The sequence below is a fragment of the Lingula anatina genome, chromosome 3 (genome assembly GCF_051362555.1).
Source record: "Lingula anatina isolate TDL-2025a chromosome 3, LinAna3.0, whole genome shotgun sequence".
Lineage (NCBI taxonomy): Eukaryota > Metazoa > Brachiopoda > Lingulata > Lingulida > Lingulidae > Lingula > Lingula anatina.
This window is the reverse complement of record NC_141769.1, coordinates 23,420,414-23,442,768: the sequence shown is the minus strand read 5'-3', so window position 1 is coordinate 23,442,768 and position 22,355 is coordinate 23,420,414. Positions and strand designations below refer to the sequence as shown.

Here is a 22,355-nt window from a genome sequence, read left to right as displayed (position 1 = left end):
GGATTGATCTCCGAGGAGATTCTCACTAAATAGCACTCTACTTAAGCACCTTGGATGTCTGTCACGCCAACTGAAGCTGCTAGGGGGAAATAAATTATCGCTTAGCAGCTTCAGTAGGCGTGCCAGTCATCTAAGTTGCTGAAGTTGATTGCAGTTTAGTGAGAAATCCCTCGGAGATGGATCAATCCTGTAAGATCGATCTAGGTATGGGAACCCAGTCAATTAATTCCGTTATACAGAGGGTTTAATAATTTTCCAGTCCAAAGCACACTCTTTTAGACAAGTAACTGAACAAATTTACTGGCCCAGTTTCAGTCTTACTGACATCTGGCAAAGGGGTTAACACAGTAGCTTTGAAATTTTTTTACTCGTTTTTTGTGTCAAATTAAAACAATTACCCAAAAATTCACCCATCCAATCCACAAAATGACTCATATCCTTTTACTTTGTGAAGCATATTTATTCTATACAGTGTAATGGAATCCTACATACTCAAGCATTTGACACATATGATATGCACGTTCAGTGATTTCTAATGTTGGTTAAAACACCAACAAAAATGGGAAAATATTTGACCATACTACCTGTGAAAAATACAGGCACCATTTTGTTGCCCTTCACTGCCATGAGATTATGCTTTTAACACCTACTTTTGTAAGTTTCAGTACATGCATGCTGTGTGAAAAAAAAAACAATTCTGAATAAGTATATGTAATACTGAATAAGTATATGTAAAAGGCATTTAGTTATATTAAAATGCATCTTACATATAAATGTAAGGAAGATTGCTTTATGTGCTGCAGTGTAATCATTTACTTTTGGATCGATGTAAAATGTGAACTGTATTAAGTGTAACTGTGACGTCAATGCAGTTCTTTATCTCAACCGGAAATTAAGTTTTCAATCATTCTGAAAAAAAAAAAATAATAATAAATAAATAAAATACTTCTGCAATCACACACCTTAGTAATTTGTCTTTGGACTTTTGTTTTCAATACTTAAAAGCATAAAACTTGTTACTGATTCTCTTTTGGTTTAAATGCATTATCACCAATGTTCATGCCATTCAACTTAATAAAACACTTTCCTCAATCAGAAAATGTCTTTATAAAATTTGTTTTTTACATTGTAAGAAGGGATATATAAGCATTCCACAGGAAAAGCATTTTGCTACTTAGTATCACACTTACTGTGTTTAATTTGAAGTCGAAAACTTGCAGTGCACCACAACCTTTCTCAGCTAAAAAACCTACGTTGTTTGACAAATGTAGCACCACAGATTTTTCTTGATGCCCTCCAACAAAGCAAGGAAAAATGAACTTATCAGCTTCTTAAAATACAGTTTGGTATTGAGCAAGAAAAAAAAAAACATTCATTCAAAACTTCTGAATGATTGAAGTATACCCGTTTCAAATCACATTCTTTATAAGAAATTTAAAAATCATAAAGTAATAATCACATGCAAATAAAATGACCATACAAGAAAATCCCTAGACAAACTTCCTCAAGATGAATAGAAACACCATACCGTAACAAGCTATGTTTTTTTTATAAACCCCTCAGACTAGGTTTGATCCCCAAAAGTGAAAAACACTAAAATGAAGCTAAAGCTATGAACTAAAATATTCACTAAAACTACATGTCTCTACAGTGTAAAACTTGTCCCTCTGTCCACCTGACTCCTACCATAGCTTTACATGCAACTTGGCAACATTAGTTATTTACAGCTTTCAATAACACACAAAGTGTAGCCTCTCATATCAAACTGACTTAATACACCTCATTACCAAGAAAATTATGCATCTTTTTACTAAAAAGTACTATATTTTTTTTCAAAATTTCCTCTGACATTTTGAACTCCTGTGTCCCTAAATATTCCTAAAAAAGTGACACTATTTGTCTTTTTAACAAAGTTCAGCGACACTTAATGTCAACTAACTGGATACTTGATTGACAATTTGAAACAATTACACATTTTGCAAAGTCTTAATTTTAGAGACTTATAGAATTACTTTGGAGTATATATTTACCTAAAATGTGTCATAACTTTCCACACGTAATCTTATTGGTACATGTCACAAAATGCCATTCCAAATAACATTCTCAATAGGGGACTAACACCATTCTAAACATTTCTCTGAGAGGTGATACTATAACTACGACTGGGTGTTTCTCTGTCATGTGTTGTGCCAACTTCCTGCAAACTGGACAGTCGTGTTAACTTCTCACGTTCCGTCTGTGCGGGTGAGTTGTTACTGCTGTGTTCAGGAGAGCTGGAGCCCGATTCACTTCCTGACAGCGTATGACTTGTTCTGATTGCTCCCATCTCTTTCAACAGTTTAAGTTTGGCTTCTTTTTCCATCTTGAAAACATTCTCTTTAGTTGGTTTATAGTCTGATATTCTGAATAGCAAAAAACAACATTTAAAGACCATCTGGAATTTTCTGTCCAAGATTCACTGGGTACAGCGCAACATTTCTGTCTAAAACATCAAACTAAATCATTTTCAAAATGATCCCTGAAGAGTAGAAAGTGCAAATCTCTCTAGCAGTACTACACCTGACCAGAACAATGGAAAAAATCAGTCAAACAGGAGTTTAGGTTATGAACAAAAACTATACAACACTGTAAATGGCATTTAAATACTGATGACTTACACAATTAGGCAAATCTACTCACCTGTCATAAATCAGGCCATTCACTCCCAGTTCCTTGAGATAAGCTATGTTGGAAGAGTTGTTGTTATCTTCTCCCCAGCAGAACAGGACAAGGCCTGCTTCCTTCACTTGATTCACAAGGTTTGGAGTCTTGAGGAGATCTTCTGAGTGAACATTTACCCCCTTTTGAAATACATGAAAAATAGCAATTAACAAAGAGGCGATATGTTAACCTAAATTTTGTGTAATCTTAACTGATTAAATAAATGTGCCTTTCTCTAACCCATTTGGAATATGTAAAACTCATTATATGAGATAATATACCAATAGATGTTTAATTAAATATGCTCTTGAAGGAAAGATAGAACTTTTTCTTTTAATTTATTTGATATCCTTAAATTTAATTTACAATGATAAACAAACAGATACAATGTTCAAACTTTAAATCATTGGAATATCAAAATATTGCTGTCAGTGCCAGTGAACAGAAAAAAAAATGAGGAAAAATAAAGAATGGAGTCCGAACACCAATATAAAAAGCAATTAGTATAAAGCTGCTCAAACTGGCAGAGCTTCAGTGTAGATTTGAACAGTAAACCTCTGCAGGTGCAGAACTGGAAATAAGGGAGACTCCTTACAGTCATCTTATGTAGGGAAAAGAACAGAGATAGGTAACACCTATGACTAATACCAGCATAATCAACAGTATTCTATAATAGCTTCTCTAGGAAATAACTCGGACTATACATAACCATGCTAATCAATCAATATTAAAAATGGCCTTTTCTATATGAACATATCCACACATACCAAGAATTCCTCACAGAGAGCAAACTCTGATGCCTGTGGAATGGAAAGGGTACGCTTATCATCATACGGTTCCCATAAGTCTGTCTCTCCCATAGTCAAGAACAGCACTGGGTATTTGTTTTGCTTTTTTCTCAACCTTCAAAGCAAGGAATTAAAACACTGCCTTTAAGGAGGTCGAGCACACAGATACAATAACACAGACTAAACATGTGCACATTCTTCCAACAGACAAATACGAAAGCGTAAACATGGCAACAGCGTAAACATGGCAACAGTCTGTACAAAAGCTACACCTCTCAAACTTGACTTGTTCAAATGCACACAACCACTGTAAAGACAAACATCAGGCATCTTTCTTACACACATATGTTCTTACACACATATGTTCTGTACACTTTGAATACAAAACAAACCCAATCCAATTAATGCATGCTTCTTCCTAAGAGGACACACAGTCCAAAAACAATTACAATCTAAATTACTAGAATTAAATCCCACAAATATTTTCATGTTTATTTACCTGGTTTTGAACAGCAAAGCAATTTATAATTTGTGTTGGGATGAATAAACCTTTGCAGGCAACTTAAATATAGCTATGATGACATCTGCAATTTGATCACCAATCTTCAAAAATATCCTTCTAAATTTCACTTTTACTACCTGTTAAGTATTGACCATAGCATGGAAGAATTTTTTTAAAATTTATAAGGAAGACTTTATAGCCATCATTTTGTAAAATTTGTGACATTATGTTGTAAGATTTTTATCAAACTGACGAACATTTAATGTTTTCAAGTATACATTTGTGTTCATATACATAACAAAGTTAATAATTTTTCATTTTTTAAACCAGATTAAAATGTGGGATACCACAACACCAGTAGGGGCTAACCATTAAAGAACATTTGACTAAACTTTTGTTTATGATGGGACAATTAATTTGCTACATTAAGGTACTTCTATGTTTTAGAAAATAGCATGTAACCAGTCCATCCCATATATTCAGGTGCCTTTTTTCCTTTCACGTTGTGTGTTATGTATTAAGTCAGCTCAAACCATAGCTATCAAACAACCATCTTTTCATCTGGAGAGGTAAAGCAATCAGCACACAAGCTGCAGGCCCGAAGCCAGCAATTTCAAAAGGGGGGTTCTTTTTCTGAAAAAGTGGACATTTCACCATGAAACCTTCGTGTACCTAGAGAAAATTTTACCCAAAGGGCAACTTTTCTTGGCAAAAAGGGGGTTCTTTTGAACCCCCCGAACCCTCCCTGGCTACAGGCCTGAGCTGGTGCATTAAAGCTACTAATCAACTGTGGATAATTATTACCTTTGCTTTGCTGTATGATTTTCAAAATCATTCATCACATTTTCAAACTATTCAAAACTATATCACAATTATAAGTCTAATTAAAGCAAGTGCATTTGCAATTATAGTGGTGAATGAAGAAGAAATTACTGGAGATATCTAGCTTGATCGTATAAAAATGTATGCGCTGTGCACTGAAATATTGCAAATGATTCATCAATAAACAGATTTCGTTAATCATAAACATGTCCTTTTAAATCAACAAAAAATCATTTCTACTTCTGCAAGCAAAATAATCTTTAAGTTTAATCATAAAAGCGGGGACAACACAAACAGATAAAGCAAATCACTCCTGCTCTGCTGAAATTAAAAAAATGCTCTAATTATTTCAAATATATATATATTCATAATATAAAAAAGCAGAGTAAAAGGGTGCACATCTACAGAGTTGTTGCAAAGTAAGCAAGACAGATCTAAACAGTACAGAGCTGTGTCCACCAAGCACATATATGAGACCATGTCCACTGCATCAACAGCATAGCAACTACTATCTGGCAGCAAGATAGTAAGTCTATGACTTCAAGGAAGTGAAATGCAGAGAGGGAGAGATACTGAAGTCTTTTAAAATATGACTAATGAAAGAAACTGGCGAAAAAAAGGAGCAATCACCTTTCGCAGCAGCAGCACCATCTATTTATCCTTGTTAAAAATTCCAATAAATATTCCAACACCCAATACTACAAGTTGAAAAGCGGCCTCAAAGTGGATTTTTTTTTTTACTAGAACTTCATACCGACTTATTAATGGATGTAAAATTACTTCGCCTGTTTCTGTTCTTATCTAGCGGCACACTGACTGAATGAGAACTATTTACAAGACTAGATTGTTAACCACAGCAAACACCAGACAGGTGGTTTTCACACCATAAATGACTCTGAATGCCAAACCTAATGGTAGGGACTGAACCAAACATTCTTCTTTCAAAGAAGAAAACTAGAAACCATAGAAGACCAGCAACCATTTCTATTCAAAATATGTGAAGGAACAGTTTTATCAACATCCTTCTTGAATCATGGCAAAATACTAGGAAATCTGTAAATATCAATCAACCAATCATGCACTTTTTCAAAGCACGGAGATTATAATAGCCCGAGCATGTAAAAGGATGATAAAAACCAAGGCTGGCTGTGTCTCAGACAGTGACTATAACCTAAAGTCACCTTACCACTTGCCTTGCTGAATAAAGTAAAGAACTTAGAGTCGAATGATTGAATAGTGAAAACCAACAGACCTTAACCAACCAAGAGCCATTGAAATTGAACTGATTCTTGTTTGATCATAAAAAGAATTTGTGCCATCACCATGTAATTATTCTGAATGATAAACCAAACGTGTATAACCCAGTTGCACCCAGCCTACCAGGAGTTGTTCACACTGAGCAAAATTAACGGCCATAGACTCTGTAAGTGTGCGCCTGTCTCTGTAACCTGGGTGGCGGTCATCTTGGATACGGATTTCTCCAACCATCAGGAACAGCACTGGGTACTTGCTTTGCTTAAGACGTAGCCTAAAAACAAACCAAATGTTAAAAAAAAACAACATTTCAAACAATCTTTGTGCCCAACTTGGAAAAACAGAATGATTGTTCCTGAAACAAATAATTAAATAATCAATGACATTTAATAATTATTTAAGATACGTCTACGGAAAAATAACTTTGGATTCAAGCAAACAAATATTGCTAACACAATCCCATTTAAAATATAAGATATCAAAGGTGTCATATCTGTGATTTTCCTGCCAAACTAAATGTTGCTTAAATACAATAAAAAAGAATTTTCTCCTACTCAAGAATAATTGTTAGATCCATCCCTGCACTTGGGATTTGATGCTTTATGCCATTTAAAATTGAGAAAATCCTAAATGACTGGCCAGTCACTTAGACTGCCATATATTTCTGCATTTAAAAAGGAAATATCAACATTAGTTACTTTTAACTGAGGGATTTTAAATAATTTTCAAGGTCTGAATTGGGAAATATCAGTGGCTTTGCAGGGTATGTAGACATAGATAATGTCTTTGATACAGTTTGAAGCACAAATAGTACACCTTAATAAAACTGTTAAACAATATCTATACTGACAAATACATCTTATTATTTACAGTCATAAAACAACAGGAAAGGACACCAAGAAATGAAAATGCAATGCATTATCTCATTATGAAGCAGTGTTAGCAGAAGTTCATAAAATAGTTAATAAATATCACTATCCATGCCCAAACTGCAAAGAGGGAAATTGTGACATGCAAAATGAAATGAAACAGTGAAAATGTGATTAGAAAGGGTTGTTTTACAAAGAACAACCAAATAAATAAGAAATGGCATATGAATACATTTATATACAGAAAATACATAAAGCATGTCTAATTTATCCCAAATTTTACTTACATCTGTGTTCAATTATGTGTTTAAGGGGTGTAATAGGGTAAAATGGCCTTAAAAGCATGTTTTTGAGTTTTTTTGTGTTTATATCAATCGAAGTGGTATCTAAAATTGGATGTAATTTTTTTTTTTTGAGTTTGCACTGAAAAATTTGTCTTTTAATGAGTTCTTCAACCAGCATGCCCCCTAGTCAGACTGACAACTAAGTCACGCTAAGGACCCTTGCCGTTGCCAGAGCAATGTTAATGAGTTATAAGCCGATTATGTGTGCAGTTACAGGTCGCAAGTCTTACACCAACTAAGCAGTGAAGAAGTCTATTACGCTGTGGGGAAGAGAAATGTTCATGTTGAAAGTATATTTCCTGAGGAAAGAAAGAAAATTTTGAAAGAGCGCAGTGTATGTGCTGCAGGTGGAGCAAACCAGTTCATTTTTAAAAAGATATGAATAGATTGACCTTTTTTTTCAATCAACACATGATTATGAAACTCACCCACACTCTGTCATTTTATTGAAAAGCATCCTCTCAGCCACTTTAACTGCTGATTCTTGTGCAGCTGAGCGTCTTCCTTTTATCTACACTGGCATTTTGTAAGATGGTACTCTAAAGTTATCACTGGATGTTAATGTTGATCTGACAATGACCAAATGCCATGGAAACAATGCTGCATGATTGAAAGTTATCATCTTTTGAAGTGAATAACCCACTAAAATATGGGGTAATTTAACGTTAAAGAGGATGAAATCAGAATGAAATAGTTTAAGACAATTCTCTTGTACCCTTCTGTAGTGCTTTCACCCAGCATTATGATGTCATTTGAATCACTTGAATAGCTGTCTTGGTTATAGAGAAAATCTCAAAACATTTTCCCCCCAAAATGGTGCCGCAGCGTCATCTGTTGGACACTGCACTTAATCTCTGTACTTAATTCAGCTTTTGGGAAGTATGTTTTATTTTTTAAAACAACATGTAAGAACAGAGCACTGTTTCTATGCTTTTATCCATTTTACTTCCCCTTAACTAGATGTTTTTTTACGTCTAGGAGCCAAGTCATTAACATGTAGGCAAGTGAGGACATTTGTTAAGGTCCATTGAAGGTGTGTGGAAAGCTCACCCACTTACATATTGACTTGTGTTATGATAAGCAGTCAACATATTAGCATTCACTTTGCCTCAGTCTTGCATGAATATTTACCATTCTCTGTGCAGGTATGCCTGAGACAAATACATATCTTACACTTGATAAGTAGAAACCCTCACCTGTTAACTATTGCAGAACAATTAGTATGTAAATCAGTTGCTGCCACGGTGGCATCCATATAGATTCCCTGTAGATAACATGTGTATAAAGTCTGCATTTTGTACATAATAAAGGGACTTTAGATTTAGAACTGAAGATGTGAGGTTGTTATATTCCCTTTCCCATGCCTCAGTGACAAGTGCCAGTTTAGAAAGAACCTGGGTAGGGAGTTACATGGATCCCTACACATTAATAAAAATATTGTTTATTATTTTATTGTGTTATACAACAGGTAAAACAACACCGATAAGAGGAAACACTTCTCATTCAGCATTCATCAGACTTTAAAACCCCTACCATTCATGCATAAGTTCACTTCATTATCACCTCACCATACAAATTGTACAGGGAATCCAGTACATTTCATCATGTACTACAACACTGTTACATCTATCAAAATGGCTTTCAGTATATGGATTGAAAAATTTGTATATACATAATATGCTCTGCTGAATAATTGTACTAGTATGTGTTAGACAGCATTCACAACAAAATTGACCTGCGGACTAACTAGTCTGCATATCAAATATGGTGCGCACTTGATAATGAATCTCCCCCACGCACACGCACACGCAATTAAATCTCAGCACACTTTAAAAGTGGGTGGCGCCATATTTGATCCACAGATCTGTTAGTCCAAGGATCCAATTGTTCTGAATGCGCCCTTAGGTTGTACTTACATAGTGCAGACATTAGGATCAAAGCAGGACAGTATGATCCTCCTAGACCCAGCATTGTCCAGAATACACTGCAGGATGTGGTCAATGTAGTGGTTTCTCTCAGTATAGTGAACCTGGTCTTCCTCATAGGTGCCAGTCTGGAGTGAGGAAAGAGAGCTGGGGGAGTCAGTCTTAAAGTAATTAATTTAGCAGAACAGAGAGAGAGAAAGAGGGGCGAGGGATGGAGGGTTGTCATTCTAAACGACTTTGTAATGATCCAAGAATCCCAACTTGAAACGGGGAAATGGTAAATCCAGTCTGGAAAGGTTTGATATTGTTTGATAAAATTTGGTCAACTTACCCTAAGTTGCATGGCATATTTCACCTCAATGTTGAACCCGATGTGTTCGTCCAATGTTTCAAACAACTGCTGTAGAGTTGGAAAGGGCTGGTGTTCTAATGGGTCCACTGTCTCCATATCATGATCTGTAAGTTAAATGTGACATTTTAAAAATGAAAAGCAATGGCAGTGAATTATTCTGAAGATGACTTTGAAAATTAGGCTCAAGACTTAAACTTGCTGGGTACAACAGAGTGTGTGCTCAAAATTTACAACTGAATTCACCTTAAATGGTTGTAATCTTGATTTAAGATTGTTCCATAACATAAAATAAATGCTTTTAAAAATTACAAAAGCAATGATACATCCTTAATGACTTGTAAGTTATTAAGCAGTCAACTTGAAATTTATGTGTCAATCCCAACTTTGAATGACTTTTATTTATTCATTTATTTGCAAGTGTATAGTGAAGACTGCATATTATATGTTAAACATCAGTGACAGTGACAGCGATATTAGGATGGTAATCCTCGTTTTTTAACCGGAAAGTGACACTCTTGTGTCCAGGTTTTCATTTGAAAGAAGTCTTGGTCAGGTTTGCTCTTTTCTTGTTATATACCTGAGTGTACTTCCTTGACTTCGGCAGGGTGAGAAAGTTTAAGACTTTGTAACTGCTGCAGGGTCAGCTCTCTCACTGGAATATGAAACATATCAATCTCCTTACCATGTTTCTGGAAAAGAAGAAAAAAATCACTTATAATACTTATAATAATTCCATTCAAAGTCAACAGGTAATTTAAATTTTGTCAATCATGTAGTGATAGTGAAATGCTTACCTTCAGTTTTGTCACAGAGATAATTAAAAAAAGAGAGATAATAAAATCAAATGGGTAATTATCTGATGAGACAAAAATTACAATCACAATATAATAATAATAATTTGAATGCTCATTCGATGATGAGATTTAAAACAATCATCTTCATTACCTTTTATTCAAGACAAATAAAATGGTGACAAGTGAGAACTAGTGGATAACATTTCTGGACTATTCTTAAGATTCAAAACTTCATACTAATGGGACTCTACTAACCTTTTTTAGAGTAAGACACACTCTCAAATCATGATAAACCACTGGCACGTGATCTTTACTAAGCTGAACATCAAATTCCACAAAATCAGCTCCCTAAAATGACACAGGGTCACCACAGTCAGCGACAACTGGGACAAAACCTGGATAAACTGCTAAATATAAGCTTCTGAGAGATAATCCCATCTAATAGTCATCAACTGCTTGTATGTATGTGCTTGTGATTTTAGATCAGTTAAACAACATCAGGATTCAGTTTCATTTTTAGAACTTGGCTAACCAAAATCGATCTGCTGAATAACAGACCATTCAGAACAAATTGATCTGTAGACTAACAGATCCACAATCAAATGAAAGCTTGCTGCATAATCTCCTAGAAGACACTGAATAAACTCCCCTGGTGATTACACAACAAGCATTCAAGTCGGTCAGCAGTATTTAGTCTGCAGATCTGTTGGACTGTGGATCAAATTTTGTTTAGAATTTGGCCTAAAACGTGACAACCACCAGACGTGTGGGTTGGTAAATACCCTATTAATTCATGACACTGAATGCTGTGTTTGGGATATCCATGAAGCTTATAATGACAGCAGTTTATCGCAGCAAAATGAAGTACTTTTATATCTAGATTAACAAAAGAGAGAAGCAGCAAAATCCATCATAAATATAAATAAAATTATGTTATTCCGAACATTTGGCCTAAAGTCAATATGAAACTTGAGCATTTTCAGGCATTAGTTAAAATACCATTCAATTTGTTTAGTCACCATTTTCAGAGTATTTTTTATCAGGGAGTGATATAAGTTATTTCACTTAAAAAGAATGCCAAGAATAATCCTTTCAATTTTGCTGCTAGGGACTCTTTGCTCACTTTTGAAAAAGTTTGAATACTTAGAAGTAAAAAAGAAAGACTTTTAACACAAAATTAACAAGGAACTTTAAGATGCTGCCATTTCAATTGTAACACTTGTGTACAGAAATTTACAACAAAACAACACTAAAGCTTCTCATATTAAATCTACAAATACTTGTAAGAACAAAGGGAATGAGGGATTTGACAGATTCAGCAAGAACAATTTCACCCAAAAACTTATGTCATCTTAACCTACATGGGCCCCAGCCTCTGCCAGGGATGCTAACGTGTTCTCACGCACAGCAGCGATTCTGCAATAAAAGAGATGCACAGACATATGGAAGATATAACCCCAACCCCCCAAAATGAAAGGAAAAGCTGATGATATCAACATTACAAGCATGTTCTTAACTTCAAGGTGATTTGCCATTTTAAATCTCAAGTTGACAATTCATTCACATATTGACATGTGTATCACAGATGATTTAGAGGACAGACTGCAATTTTGTCAGTGCAGACCACTCTCCTATGCCATGCAGTATAGACTTTCTGACAACTTACTGAACAACTACTTCAGAGGGAAGTATAACTGCAGGTATGATTTTCATAGATAGGCTGGATCAAATATTACTCCAAAAAAATGTAAGTTAAACAAGGTTTGTGGCAGATCACCTTTCAAGAAGTCAAAATCTACATTATTATTTACACATATCAATTCTTTTATAAGGAAACTCCTAAATGAGTGTGAAATTATAATCAGTGAAGGACACAGGGAAATATACCTATAATCTGAATAACAACTGAAATATTGGATTGTATTTGCCAACCACCACATTTTTATGTTGTTAACCAATTCGAAATTTAGAAACTAAGGAAATATATGGTATCTCACTTATTGACTGCCCATTACTACTTCATTCTTTGTTTTTGGAAACATTCAAATGTGTGTGTGTGTGTGTGTGTGTGTGTGTGTGTGTGTGTGCGTTATTTTGTTATTGTTCTAGTTTATTTTCTCAACTTCAATTCACTAGACTTAAATGTTAGTCAACATACACCTAAATCAAACATAATATGTGGTATGGGCAGTCAAAGGGTAAATTTTTAGGTCTCACTGTATATCTGTCTCCTGTGTAGAAAGAACTGTTCTGTGTAACATAATATTTTTTTTGACTAAATGACATAAAAGCACTTGTCAAGTTCAAAAAATATAAAAATAAGTATTGAGTCCTGGGATATTATAATGTTATTCATACATTGTTTCTTAACTGTTAACAACTATGACATTCCCCACATAGAACTGACAGACATGTAAGATTCAACGTACTGTTTGCTGTAAGAGGGTCCCATTCCACGATGGCCCACATCTAGAGCTCGGCGCTGTTGTTTCCAGTGGCGAGAATATGAGACTGACATGTCCATGTCATAGCCCTTTAATGGTTTGATAACCAGGAACTGAACTAAAAACATTAAGACATACATATATAGTCAAACATCAGCGCTAAAATGATTAAAAAAATAATACTCCATTATATATTGTAAGTTAATGTTACCTCTCTTTTCACCAAAATATGTTTAATATCTATAATTTATTGCATTTCACCTATGAATTTTTTTTTACAAATTCCAGCATCAAGCTCTGAAATAACCCCTTTGAAATTAAATGTAGTCAGATTTTAGTTCAAATGGTCTATTATTAGATACCAAACAAGGATAGTTGTAACAACAATAAACTATACATAAGTCAATTAATCAGTTTAGTGTGTGTGTGCATGCGTGTGTGCATGCCTGCCTGCATGTGTGTGTGTGCGCGCGCACGAGCATGTGTGCATGCATATGTTTTATAATGCAGACTATCCTACATGAGACTTGTCCTATAGGTTTGTGTTTCAGTCCACTTAGTGGCACAGTTTTGGATCCAATAGTCTCTTGGAAGATATTTGGCAGAATGTGGGCAAACCCCACATGTTTGGGAATATCCCCTGGCCCTTGGTTCTCCTCATGTACATAGAAATCTAGACAGAAACCCTAGATAAAAACAAACAAATACAAATTACTATCATTAAAAATACTACAGAGAAGAAATTGACCAGAATGAGTAAATATACTTTTAAGAAATTATTCCTTTTTCACAATTGGATAATGATGTAAATGAGAACAATATTTTCTTCTCCAAATTATTGCAGTGTGACACACATGGACTCTGGACAATAAATATTACTTAGTGTATTGTAAAACAGAGTCCAATTTCTAATTTTGCATACACCCTATCAGCAACTAACCAGATATTCTGTTTCAAATGTCTGTGCCTTGAAAACTAAGAAGTCCCCTTCCCTGTACACATTTCCAAACTGATCTTGAGGTTTCATGTCTGCTCCCTCAAACCTGCCAGTGAGCACCTGTGGAGAATAACATGATGTGTAATGCCATTATGAGTTTACATGTTCTGCATTGCATCATGCTCACACAATTTGCTCCATTTATGAGAGTATGCAATGTTATTTTAGATGCTCAGATAGCCACAGTGTATATATACACAGACATCTGCAAGCGCTAAGTTGTTTGCTTCATAGCTATCATTTAAAAATAAATAAATAAAAATAAACAAAAAAATAAAAATAAAGGATTTTACAGAAAACTTCTACTTTTTGTGATAGAACACTTCTAATTTTTGTGATTGGAAAGAACAAACAGTTTGTAAAAACCTTGAACTTTAAAAGACAACTGTTCTTTTTGGATATATTTGTTTTTGACAATCTAAAACTGCAGTGGATATCAGAAAGACATGAATTTTTGTATCCTTTTTAAGCAACAGTATCAGTAACACTTACAGCCACCTCCATTTGCACACTGCTCACTGGAATATTGAAATCACAACTTTCCTCAGCCTCGTCAGTAGGAAAATATGCCTGAAATATATCATCAGAATACTTTTTAGTGTTCTAGCTTTTATTATTAATCACTGTCTGAGGTTATACATATGTCTCTCTTACACACACAGTCTCAGAGAGAGAGAGAGAGAGAGAGAGAGAGAGAGAGAGAGAGAGAGAGAGAGAGAGAGAGAGAGAGAGAGAGAGAGCGAGAGAGAGAGAGAGAGAGAGAGAGAAGGAATGTGCAATAAATTCAAATTGCATGATCATAATCACTAAAAAAAAAAAAAATAAATAAATAAAGATAAATAAAATATAGGTAATATTTAACATGTCAATTCAAAAAATGTAAGAAGTAAGATGGTTTCATACAGAAAGTGAATATTTATGAGCGTCTTAAAATGATGAATTTCAATAGAGTAAAATTCCTGAAGTTAAGCCACGAGGCAATTTCAAGTAATTCCTCTTACCTCTTTCTGTTTGAGATCCAGTGGTGTACACTTCACACGGTACGTCTGGTCTTGATGCCTTTTCTTCCAAAACTTGATAGGACTGGTGTGAAGATACAGCTGTACTTCAGTCTGGTCCACCAACCAGCCTTTGTCTATACTGGTCTTGCCCCCTGAAGTACAAAAAAAAAAAAAAAAAAAAAAAAAAAAAAAAAAAAAAAAAAAAACTGAAAAATGTCAGCAGTACCTCATTATTATTATTAATATTATTTTTTTATTATTATTTTTGCATAAAATTTTCTCAGCAGATTTTCTGGGAAATCTTAAGTAACTGATTAAAAAATTACACAAAATAGAGAAAAATAAATGGAAAATATAATAACAAGTATTTTGAAAATTTGTCCATCAATTGTAGTTTTGATTTAATTATTGTTTTGGGATATTTTGGTGTTAAATTTGAAACTGATCTGCATCATCTGAATTTTGAAGAGTGTAACTTACCATAGCGACCAAACTCTGCCACTAAAGTCTGACAATCATCTGCACTTAAACAGTACGCTGAAAATGATGGAAAAATAATATGAAAGGGATAATAGCTCTATGAGATCTATATTTCACAATAAAAACATTGTGAACAACTCACAGAAATATAATATATTCTGTTTTACAAAAAAAAAAAAAAAAAAAAAAAAAAAAAAAAACTTTCTAACATTTTCTGTCAATCACTAAATTCAACATCTTTTGAGGAATTCCTTTCATTTCAGCCTTATGTACATCCATGGCAGGCAAGGGTACTGTTTGCATCATATTAAAATAGAAGTAACCTTGTCCAGGCATCAGGAGACAATAAGATATTAAACATGGCATTCTTAACAAGGCAGCAAGGCAGACATAAGCAGCAAATAATGATGTACTAAGCAGGTTATTTTGCCAATTTTGATTCAATATTACATAACCTGGGCCAGACATAAGGAAACAAAATATTAAACATGGGATTCTTAAAATACTTAAGCATGAAAGAAGTAATCTTGTTGTATGTCATTGATCTATTTGAAATGCTAACAATAATCCACAGCCAGGCATTTATCACAATTTTTAGCCTGAAACTGGTCTAAAACGTAAGACCAAAATTTTAGTCCAATTTGACACAAGAAAAAAAATCAGAAACAGTCTAATTAACTGAAATACTGAACCTTCTATAAACAAGAAAGACACTGTTAATCATTCAGATCAGTTCTTATTTGGTCAAAGTAAATTATTATGGATTTTCTTTAAACTGACCTATACATTTCCATGCATCAAAAAAAAAAAAAAAAAAAAAAAATGCTCACCTTTTGGCACAAATGTCCTAGGCCTGAGATTGGTCTCCCAGCGTGTCACTATCATATTTGGTGCTTCACCATCATCTTCTGAGTCAAAATATCGACAGCAAAAGTAACGATAATTCACCTGCATGTCAGCTGGTAGTTTTATGGCGGTTGTCCAAACATCACTGCAAAGAATAAAGAAAATGGCTGTTACTGGGTGGCAGTACAGTGCAGCCAGTGCCTTAGACCCCGTTTCCATAGATTTTAGATCGATCTATCCCTGTGGGGAGTCTCACTAGATTACTGTCAGCTTAGCCGGCTTAAACGTCTGTCCCGCCTACTGAAAGCTGTAAGGGGGTAATTAACTATGGTGCACGCTCGGCTGACTGCAATTTAGCGTGAACCCCCAGGGAGTTAGGTCGATCTAAATCTTAATCTCTGGATCGATCTACATCTCTGGGAATACACCCTTAGTGTGTTCTGAAAACAAGCACTTTTCTGAAAACTCAAAATCATACTAAATTAAAGAATGTTCCCTGGTCAAAATAATTACATGATTTAACCAATAGAAAATGTTCTCTTTTGAAGACTAAATATTCCAAAATAGTCCTGAAGAAAAACAACATTCATTAAAACAGTTGTTTGTCCAGGAACTGAAACTATCTTAAATTCATCAAATTTCACCTTATGCAGTAGTCAAAGTGGTGAACTGTTTTTGTAGGCTTTCTCTCTCTCTCTCTTTCTGTTTATATGTGCTTTACCTTATCCAGTTTAGAGCAGATTATTAGTACTTTTATATTGACTTGTAAGTTGTTGAAAGCACACAATAACATGACCAAATAATAAAACAAGTCATTAATACAACTGAAAGAAAAATAAAACATGAATTTTGTGCACAGATGTCTGACTACTATAACAAGTGTGCATAAACAACCAAATATGAATTTTACACTATGGATAAAATTAAGCAGCTAATTTTCATTACCTGACACTCACACCCCCTTAGCTTCCTGTTGGCACCCAAAGGTGTTCACAATGCCACATGCTAATGACTGGTTTCAAATGGTTCATAAAAAGCACATATATGTAAGTGTTCAACAACACATTCTTAATCCATTGTGTTAGCAAATCATTGACTAGATACTGCCATGAATATTTTTGCACCCCCCACCCACCCAAGGTCACAGTCCTTTGGACTAGCAACAAAGTTACGTCTATTCATGGTGCACCCATTGCAACATACTGAACAAGACCTTACTGTAAGCTTTTGTAAAAATTATGCACAGCACATCAAATGTAAGGCTTATGAGAACTCAAGTACACAAATCTGATGTCACACATACATGAACATGCATTCTTTTAGCCATTTGTTTAGAAACTAAGGCTTCGTTCACATGCAATGTCTATTTTCTAATTTCTATTTTCTATTTGCGCTATCTTATGATCACGGTCTGTGCCCTGAATAACCCGGCCGCGTAATTACTGGCAGCGCGAGCCAGTTACTTATAGTAACTTATAGTAACTGGCTCGCGCTGCCAGTAATTACGCCGCGGGATATTCAGGCCACAGACCGTGATCATAAGACATACCGCAAATAGAAAATAGAATTTAGAAAATAGACATTACATGTGAACGAAGCCTAATACATTTGTAACATCTCTCCTCCTACTTTCACTTTAATACTTAGTGGTGGGCAAATAATTAGAATCAAATTTTCTTGCTCATAATTATTATTATAATATATATATATATATATATATATATATATATATATATATATATATATATATATATAACAGAGACTTCGTGTATCTATCACTGAAAGGAAAACACCAAGAGCATAAATCATGAACTTTATTGTGGTTTAAAAGGAAATATAAAACAGACAACCATTTTCTAAATTGCCACGTTTATTGCATGGCCTATTCTACATCCAGCCTGGATTATATCTCTAAAGAAATGGCTAAATTTGTACCATGTAATAATAATTCTGTCTGCATGACTACCTGTCACCTATGTCCATCCTCCTCAGCTCTTGCTGTACTGTTGAAATGCCACCTTGGTAGCTTTTTTTTTTTAATCAAAAAGTAAATAAATTACAAAAGGTGCAGCTCCCATGCACATTGTCAAATAAGCCTTTATATTCCAAAACAAAAGTTTACAGCAGATACAGAGAAGATGAGAGTGTAAAACTGACTTATAGCATATGATCTTTTAAGACAGACAGAAACAGAGACAGGCAGGCATACTGAGAGAGAGAGAGAGAGAGAGAGAGAGAGAGAGAGAGAGAGAGAGAGAGAGAGAGAGAGAGAGAGAGAGAGAGAGAGAGAGAGAGAGAGAGAGAGAGAGAGAGAGAGAGAGAGAGAGAGAGAGAGAGAGAGGTAATTGACTAGCATACAGACAGCAGAAGAAAAGTAACTTATCAATTTTACTACTGTTTATATATTATGAAAATCTTAAACCAACAGTTTATGGAAGAATGGAAGTTCTGCCCTCAGGTGGAAATTTACTGTGTTTTACCCATTAAGTACAAACAGACAAACAAACAGAATGATAGGGAGATTGCCAATCTCTCGTTATCCTGTCTAAACATAGCAACTTAGTGAATACACAAATAAATAACAATAAAAACACATAACTACGGAGGTAGAAAAACTACTCACCTTTCTCCCTTGCTTTGTAGCATGAGTCTTTTAGCTTTTCTTGCTGACCAGTCTCCAAGACTAGGATGGTTGCCAACCACACAGACCACCTCCCCTGGCAAAGTATCCACACGAACTAAGAATGTCACCTCATATAATGCACTGGCCATGTTATAAAATTTTTCTCAATTTACTCCAAATAAGCTATTGCGTTAAAGTTGTTGAATTTGCACAGTTTCCTCGTATAATGTACCACACCAGTTCTTTTCCAATTTTAAAAGACCCTGTCTTCTGGTAACCTCACAGTTTTTGTTAGCAAATCGGCTATATTCATAACTATTGGGAAAACCTGGATGTGGGTCACACACTTCCAGAAGATTTCTGTCCTCAAATGGAATTCTGAAAAATACGGGGAAAATTGAATGTAAACAATAAGTGCAGTCTTAAGTGAATAAGTGCAGGAATGCAGCCAAATTCAGGTATCCTTTTAGTCAATTGTAGGAAAACTATGAGAGCACTAAAAAAAGCACAGGAACACGCAATAGAAAAAGACTTAATAAACAGACACTTGTCATAACTTTTTTCACACATGAATAACTACCTACCCTATTCAAAAATTCATATAAATTTGTGAGAAACATTTTCAGATATCTTGTGATTATAAAAAAAAAAAAAAAAAGGTTAATAGACACTCAGAAAAGCCTATGAAAACAACCACCAGGGACCTTCTTTGGTGGAGGTGAAAAAAAAAATGTGAATGATAGCAAAATCTACCTTTCTCCTCAAGTCAATATCATGAGATCAAATGTACAGGTGTCCACAATCCACACTCAAACAAGAATCTTTTTTACCTTTGAATTCTCTGCACTAATAAGCCCTTTCGTAGGGTCATGATGAACCTCACGCTAATTCATAAGTGCAAAGCTTCTTCAGGGGCAGATCCAGAGATATTTTTTATTTCTGACATTCTTCTAAATTATCTTTATTGATCCATTCTCCATTTTTGACCATCTTTCAACAGAAAAAAATAGATACCCATCAATGAAAAATTTAAAATCTGACCGTCTTCTGTAAGACCCAGAAGATGGTCTCAATCCGCCCCTATTCTTCTCTTTCCAAATTCAGACTCAAACAAAAAATGAACGGCCTGGCTACTTTACGATCTGGCTGTAAAATTAAATTTTATTATAACATACAATGTAACAAAAATTAAGGTTAAATGCAAATGAGCACTTAAAAAAATGCTTCAATGTATATATATATAGTATATAGTAAATATTATCAGAATGAGAAAACTTTACACGCATTGTTAATATATATCTGCACTGTTTTTACCGCCAGTAATTGTGGGAAGCAGCTACCACTGATCAGATGCTAGACAGTATCAACTCAAGGTCAAGTGACAGAATAAAAACAAGCAGTTGACATGTACCTTAACCCTGTTGACTGTTACACCTTCACCTTAGTAAATGCCCTCCAATCTTGGTTGTCCTCTAACTGCCAAACATGTTATTATATTCAGGTATAGCAAAAATTATATTCTAAGTTTCAGCATATAAGAAGCTAACATTTATTGAAATGAAAGTCAACATCAGTAATGTGAGGTTTTTTTATTACAGTCTGAATTTATACAATACAAATTTCTTACTGGGCACAATAGGTAGGAAAATTTAAGTTATAGGGATTAAATAATAATAATAATATTGAAAAGTTACAAAGAATTGATGATTCTATCCCATATACAAAGGCACTTACCATGTGTGTAGAATGAATCACAATTAATCTCTAAAAAAATCTCACTCTTCCTAAACATACGAGCCTTGATCAAATGAAATTGATCAGAAAATGTTGAAGCCTTCTCCATGAAGCCAATTCTTGATTACAGTTCCCTCAATAATATGACACCCGGTATATGAAATCCCAGACACTGTTTACTATACTGATTACATGGATGGAATTATTTACCTTGATCCATTATATCATGCGGCCCCTACAGGGGGCCAAGGTGACTCAGATCTACAAATTCTAATGTGAATAAGTCTTAAAGAGTTAAAATATATATTGTAATTACGCTTTGAGGAAATGAATCAGCTAACCGCTCTTCTACAAAATAGCAGCAATTATATCACATTTGGTCACATAAAAAACAAAGAGCTGAAAATTACTGTACAAAATAAGACACTCTATAATTTTTTTAACTAGGCTACTGTAACAACAGAATATGAGCTGCATATATCCAAGCTTTAGCTTTTTAGTTGTTCTTATGATGAAGATAAGTCAATGCAAATCATTTTCTTTATTGCATTCCACTGGTGGGGGTGGAGGTTCTATTGATGTTTATTGCCTCAAAGGTACATACAAACTGAATGTGGATTCCCAGTAATGCATATAAACCACTTCTACTAGTTTCTTATATGGCTCAAATAAATTTGACATGCCAAGGAATAAACTGAATAAATCACTCAATCAACAATAAAAGAGCTACAGACTGCTCCTTTCTTTAAATTTTAGGTTGTAAATTTAACTTACTTATATGACCTACTTAATTATTTGCCCTGTTTATATACAGCAAAAGAAAAATAGCAGAAATATCCATTCAAATATAATTTTTGGGTAATATTACACAATGTCTTTTGTACTGTTTGAAGCTATATGCTAGCATCTGGTCAACTTTTGTAGCAAAAAATTGACTTCAATCATATTATGCACCTTTAAATATATGCACCAAGATTGTATCCAAAATTTTCACAAACACACATATATATCTTAGTAGTCAGAGACCTTATTAAGCCATATCTTTCATCTCCTTATTGCCTTATGCCACTATGAAAATCAGCCCAGGTGGATCTGTAATCTATTTGTTCAGTTTCTTTTTACCTTACCTTGATATTTTAAACTGGCAATATCTACCTTGCTGAAAAGTCACCCACAATTAAGTAATACAATGAACTACCTCCACTTGGCACTTAATGTGGATCCACAAATGGCAAAGTGGTTCACTAGTGAGTTCACTCACGATTTCACCCAGTCCACATTAAAGCTGTACTGTAAGGATCACATTTTAATGAACCTTCAAGAGTGTATATAAGTGACAATGCAACAGACCCCATGGCTTCCAATTATTGCATTACGGCGCCTTGAGCAAATATCACACTCAGATTGGCTTCTCCACAAATACATGTACCTTAGGACCCAAAATATCTTCTAACCTAGACGTACCAAATCTACAGAATTATTGGCTGCTGCATTAACATGTTTGGATTGAAATTGCAATTTTAAAAACATGGTAGTGTCACATATGACCTCCATAAGTGTAGATTTTATACTCGACACCAAGCTTTTACCATAATGTGTGCACTGAGTCTTACCTTTGAAAACCACAGCATCTGTAAACATATGTGATGATATTTCTTGTATTTATGAACACCGTTGTGACGCCATATTGCCCGATCACTGCAAGGTCAGCACAAAAAGGTCATTTCCAGGCGAGTTCATTTAAGTTAAGAGTAAACAGTAGATCTAACTGTAAACCAAGTGACTAGTAAGAAATAAGTATGATCCTGTTGTAATTGCTAATAATGCAGTAGAGTCTACAGCTGAATTATTACACAAGTTCATTCCAGCTTAGACACATT

The 22,355-nt window shown here is 34.6% G+C and overlaps 2 protein-coding genes across 8 annotated transcripts in view; one reads left to right on the top strand and one right to left on the bottom strand.

The window, feature by feature from the left end:
• Positions 1-22,355, top strand: part of LOC112041869 (uncharacterized) — a 69,228-nt gene that overhangs the window by 2,203 nt on the left and 44,670 nt on the right. The gene's annotated exons all lie outside the window — the stretch shown is intronic.
• LOC106168463 (glycerophosphocholine phosphodiesterase GPCPD1) lies at positions 440-22,285 on the bottom strand. Of its 7 annotated transcripts, none has more exons than XM_087009226.1 (17): positions 22,089-22,283; positions 18,742-19,119; positions 16,103-16,263; positions 15,273-15,329; positions 14,793-14,944; positions 14,284-14,361; positions 13,735-13,851; positions 13,315-13,480; positions 12,780-12,912; positions 11,712-11,766; positions 10,606-10,698; positions 10,134-10,245; positions 9,536-9,660; positions 9,196-9,332; positions 3,468-3,603; positions 2,680-2,840; positions 440-2,402 (listed from the first exon to the last, which is right to left on the bottom strand). In XM_087009226.1, exons 2-17 carry the CDS (start codon positions 18,888-18,890, stop codon positions 2,126-2,128), a joined length of 2,109 nt encoding a protein of 702 aa, XP_086865352.1. In that variant the 5' UTR covers positions 18,891-19,119; positions 22,089-22,283; the 3' UTR covers positions 440-2,125. The 7 variants fall into 7 exon arrangements, 6 of the variants coding, with proteins under 6 accessions (XP_086865352.1, XP_086865348.1, XP_086865349.1 ...); XM_087009222.1 differs by lacking the exon at positions 3,468-3,603 and adding an exon at positions 6,193-6,340 and having other exon boundaries at positions 22,089-22,282; XM_087009223.1 differs by lacking the exons at positions 3,468-3,603; positions 22,089-22,283 and adding exons at positions 6,193-6,340; positions 21,603-21,787.

What these genes read in the sequence shown, in the direction of transcription:
- LOC106168463 (XM_087009222.1), bottom strand. Translation starts at nt 18,890, where the DNA reads ATGGCCAGTGCATTATATGAGGTGACATTCTTAGTTCGTGTGGATACT. An exon ending in TGGCAGAGGCTGGGGCCCAT is followed by an intron (nt 10,699 to 11,711) that starts GTAGGTTAAGAT and finishes GTGTCATTTTAG; the next exon opens with GGAGCTGATTTTGTGGAATT. An exon ending in GATCCTAATGTCTGCACTAT is followed by an intron (nt 6,341 to 9,195) that starts GTAAGTACAACC and finishes GTTTGTTTTTAG; the next exon opens with GCTACGTCTTAAGCAAAGCA.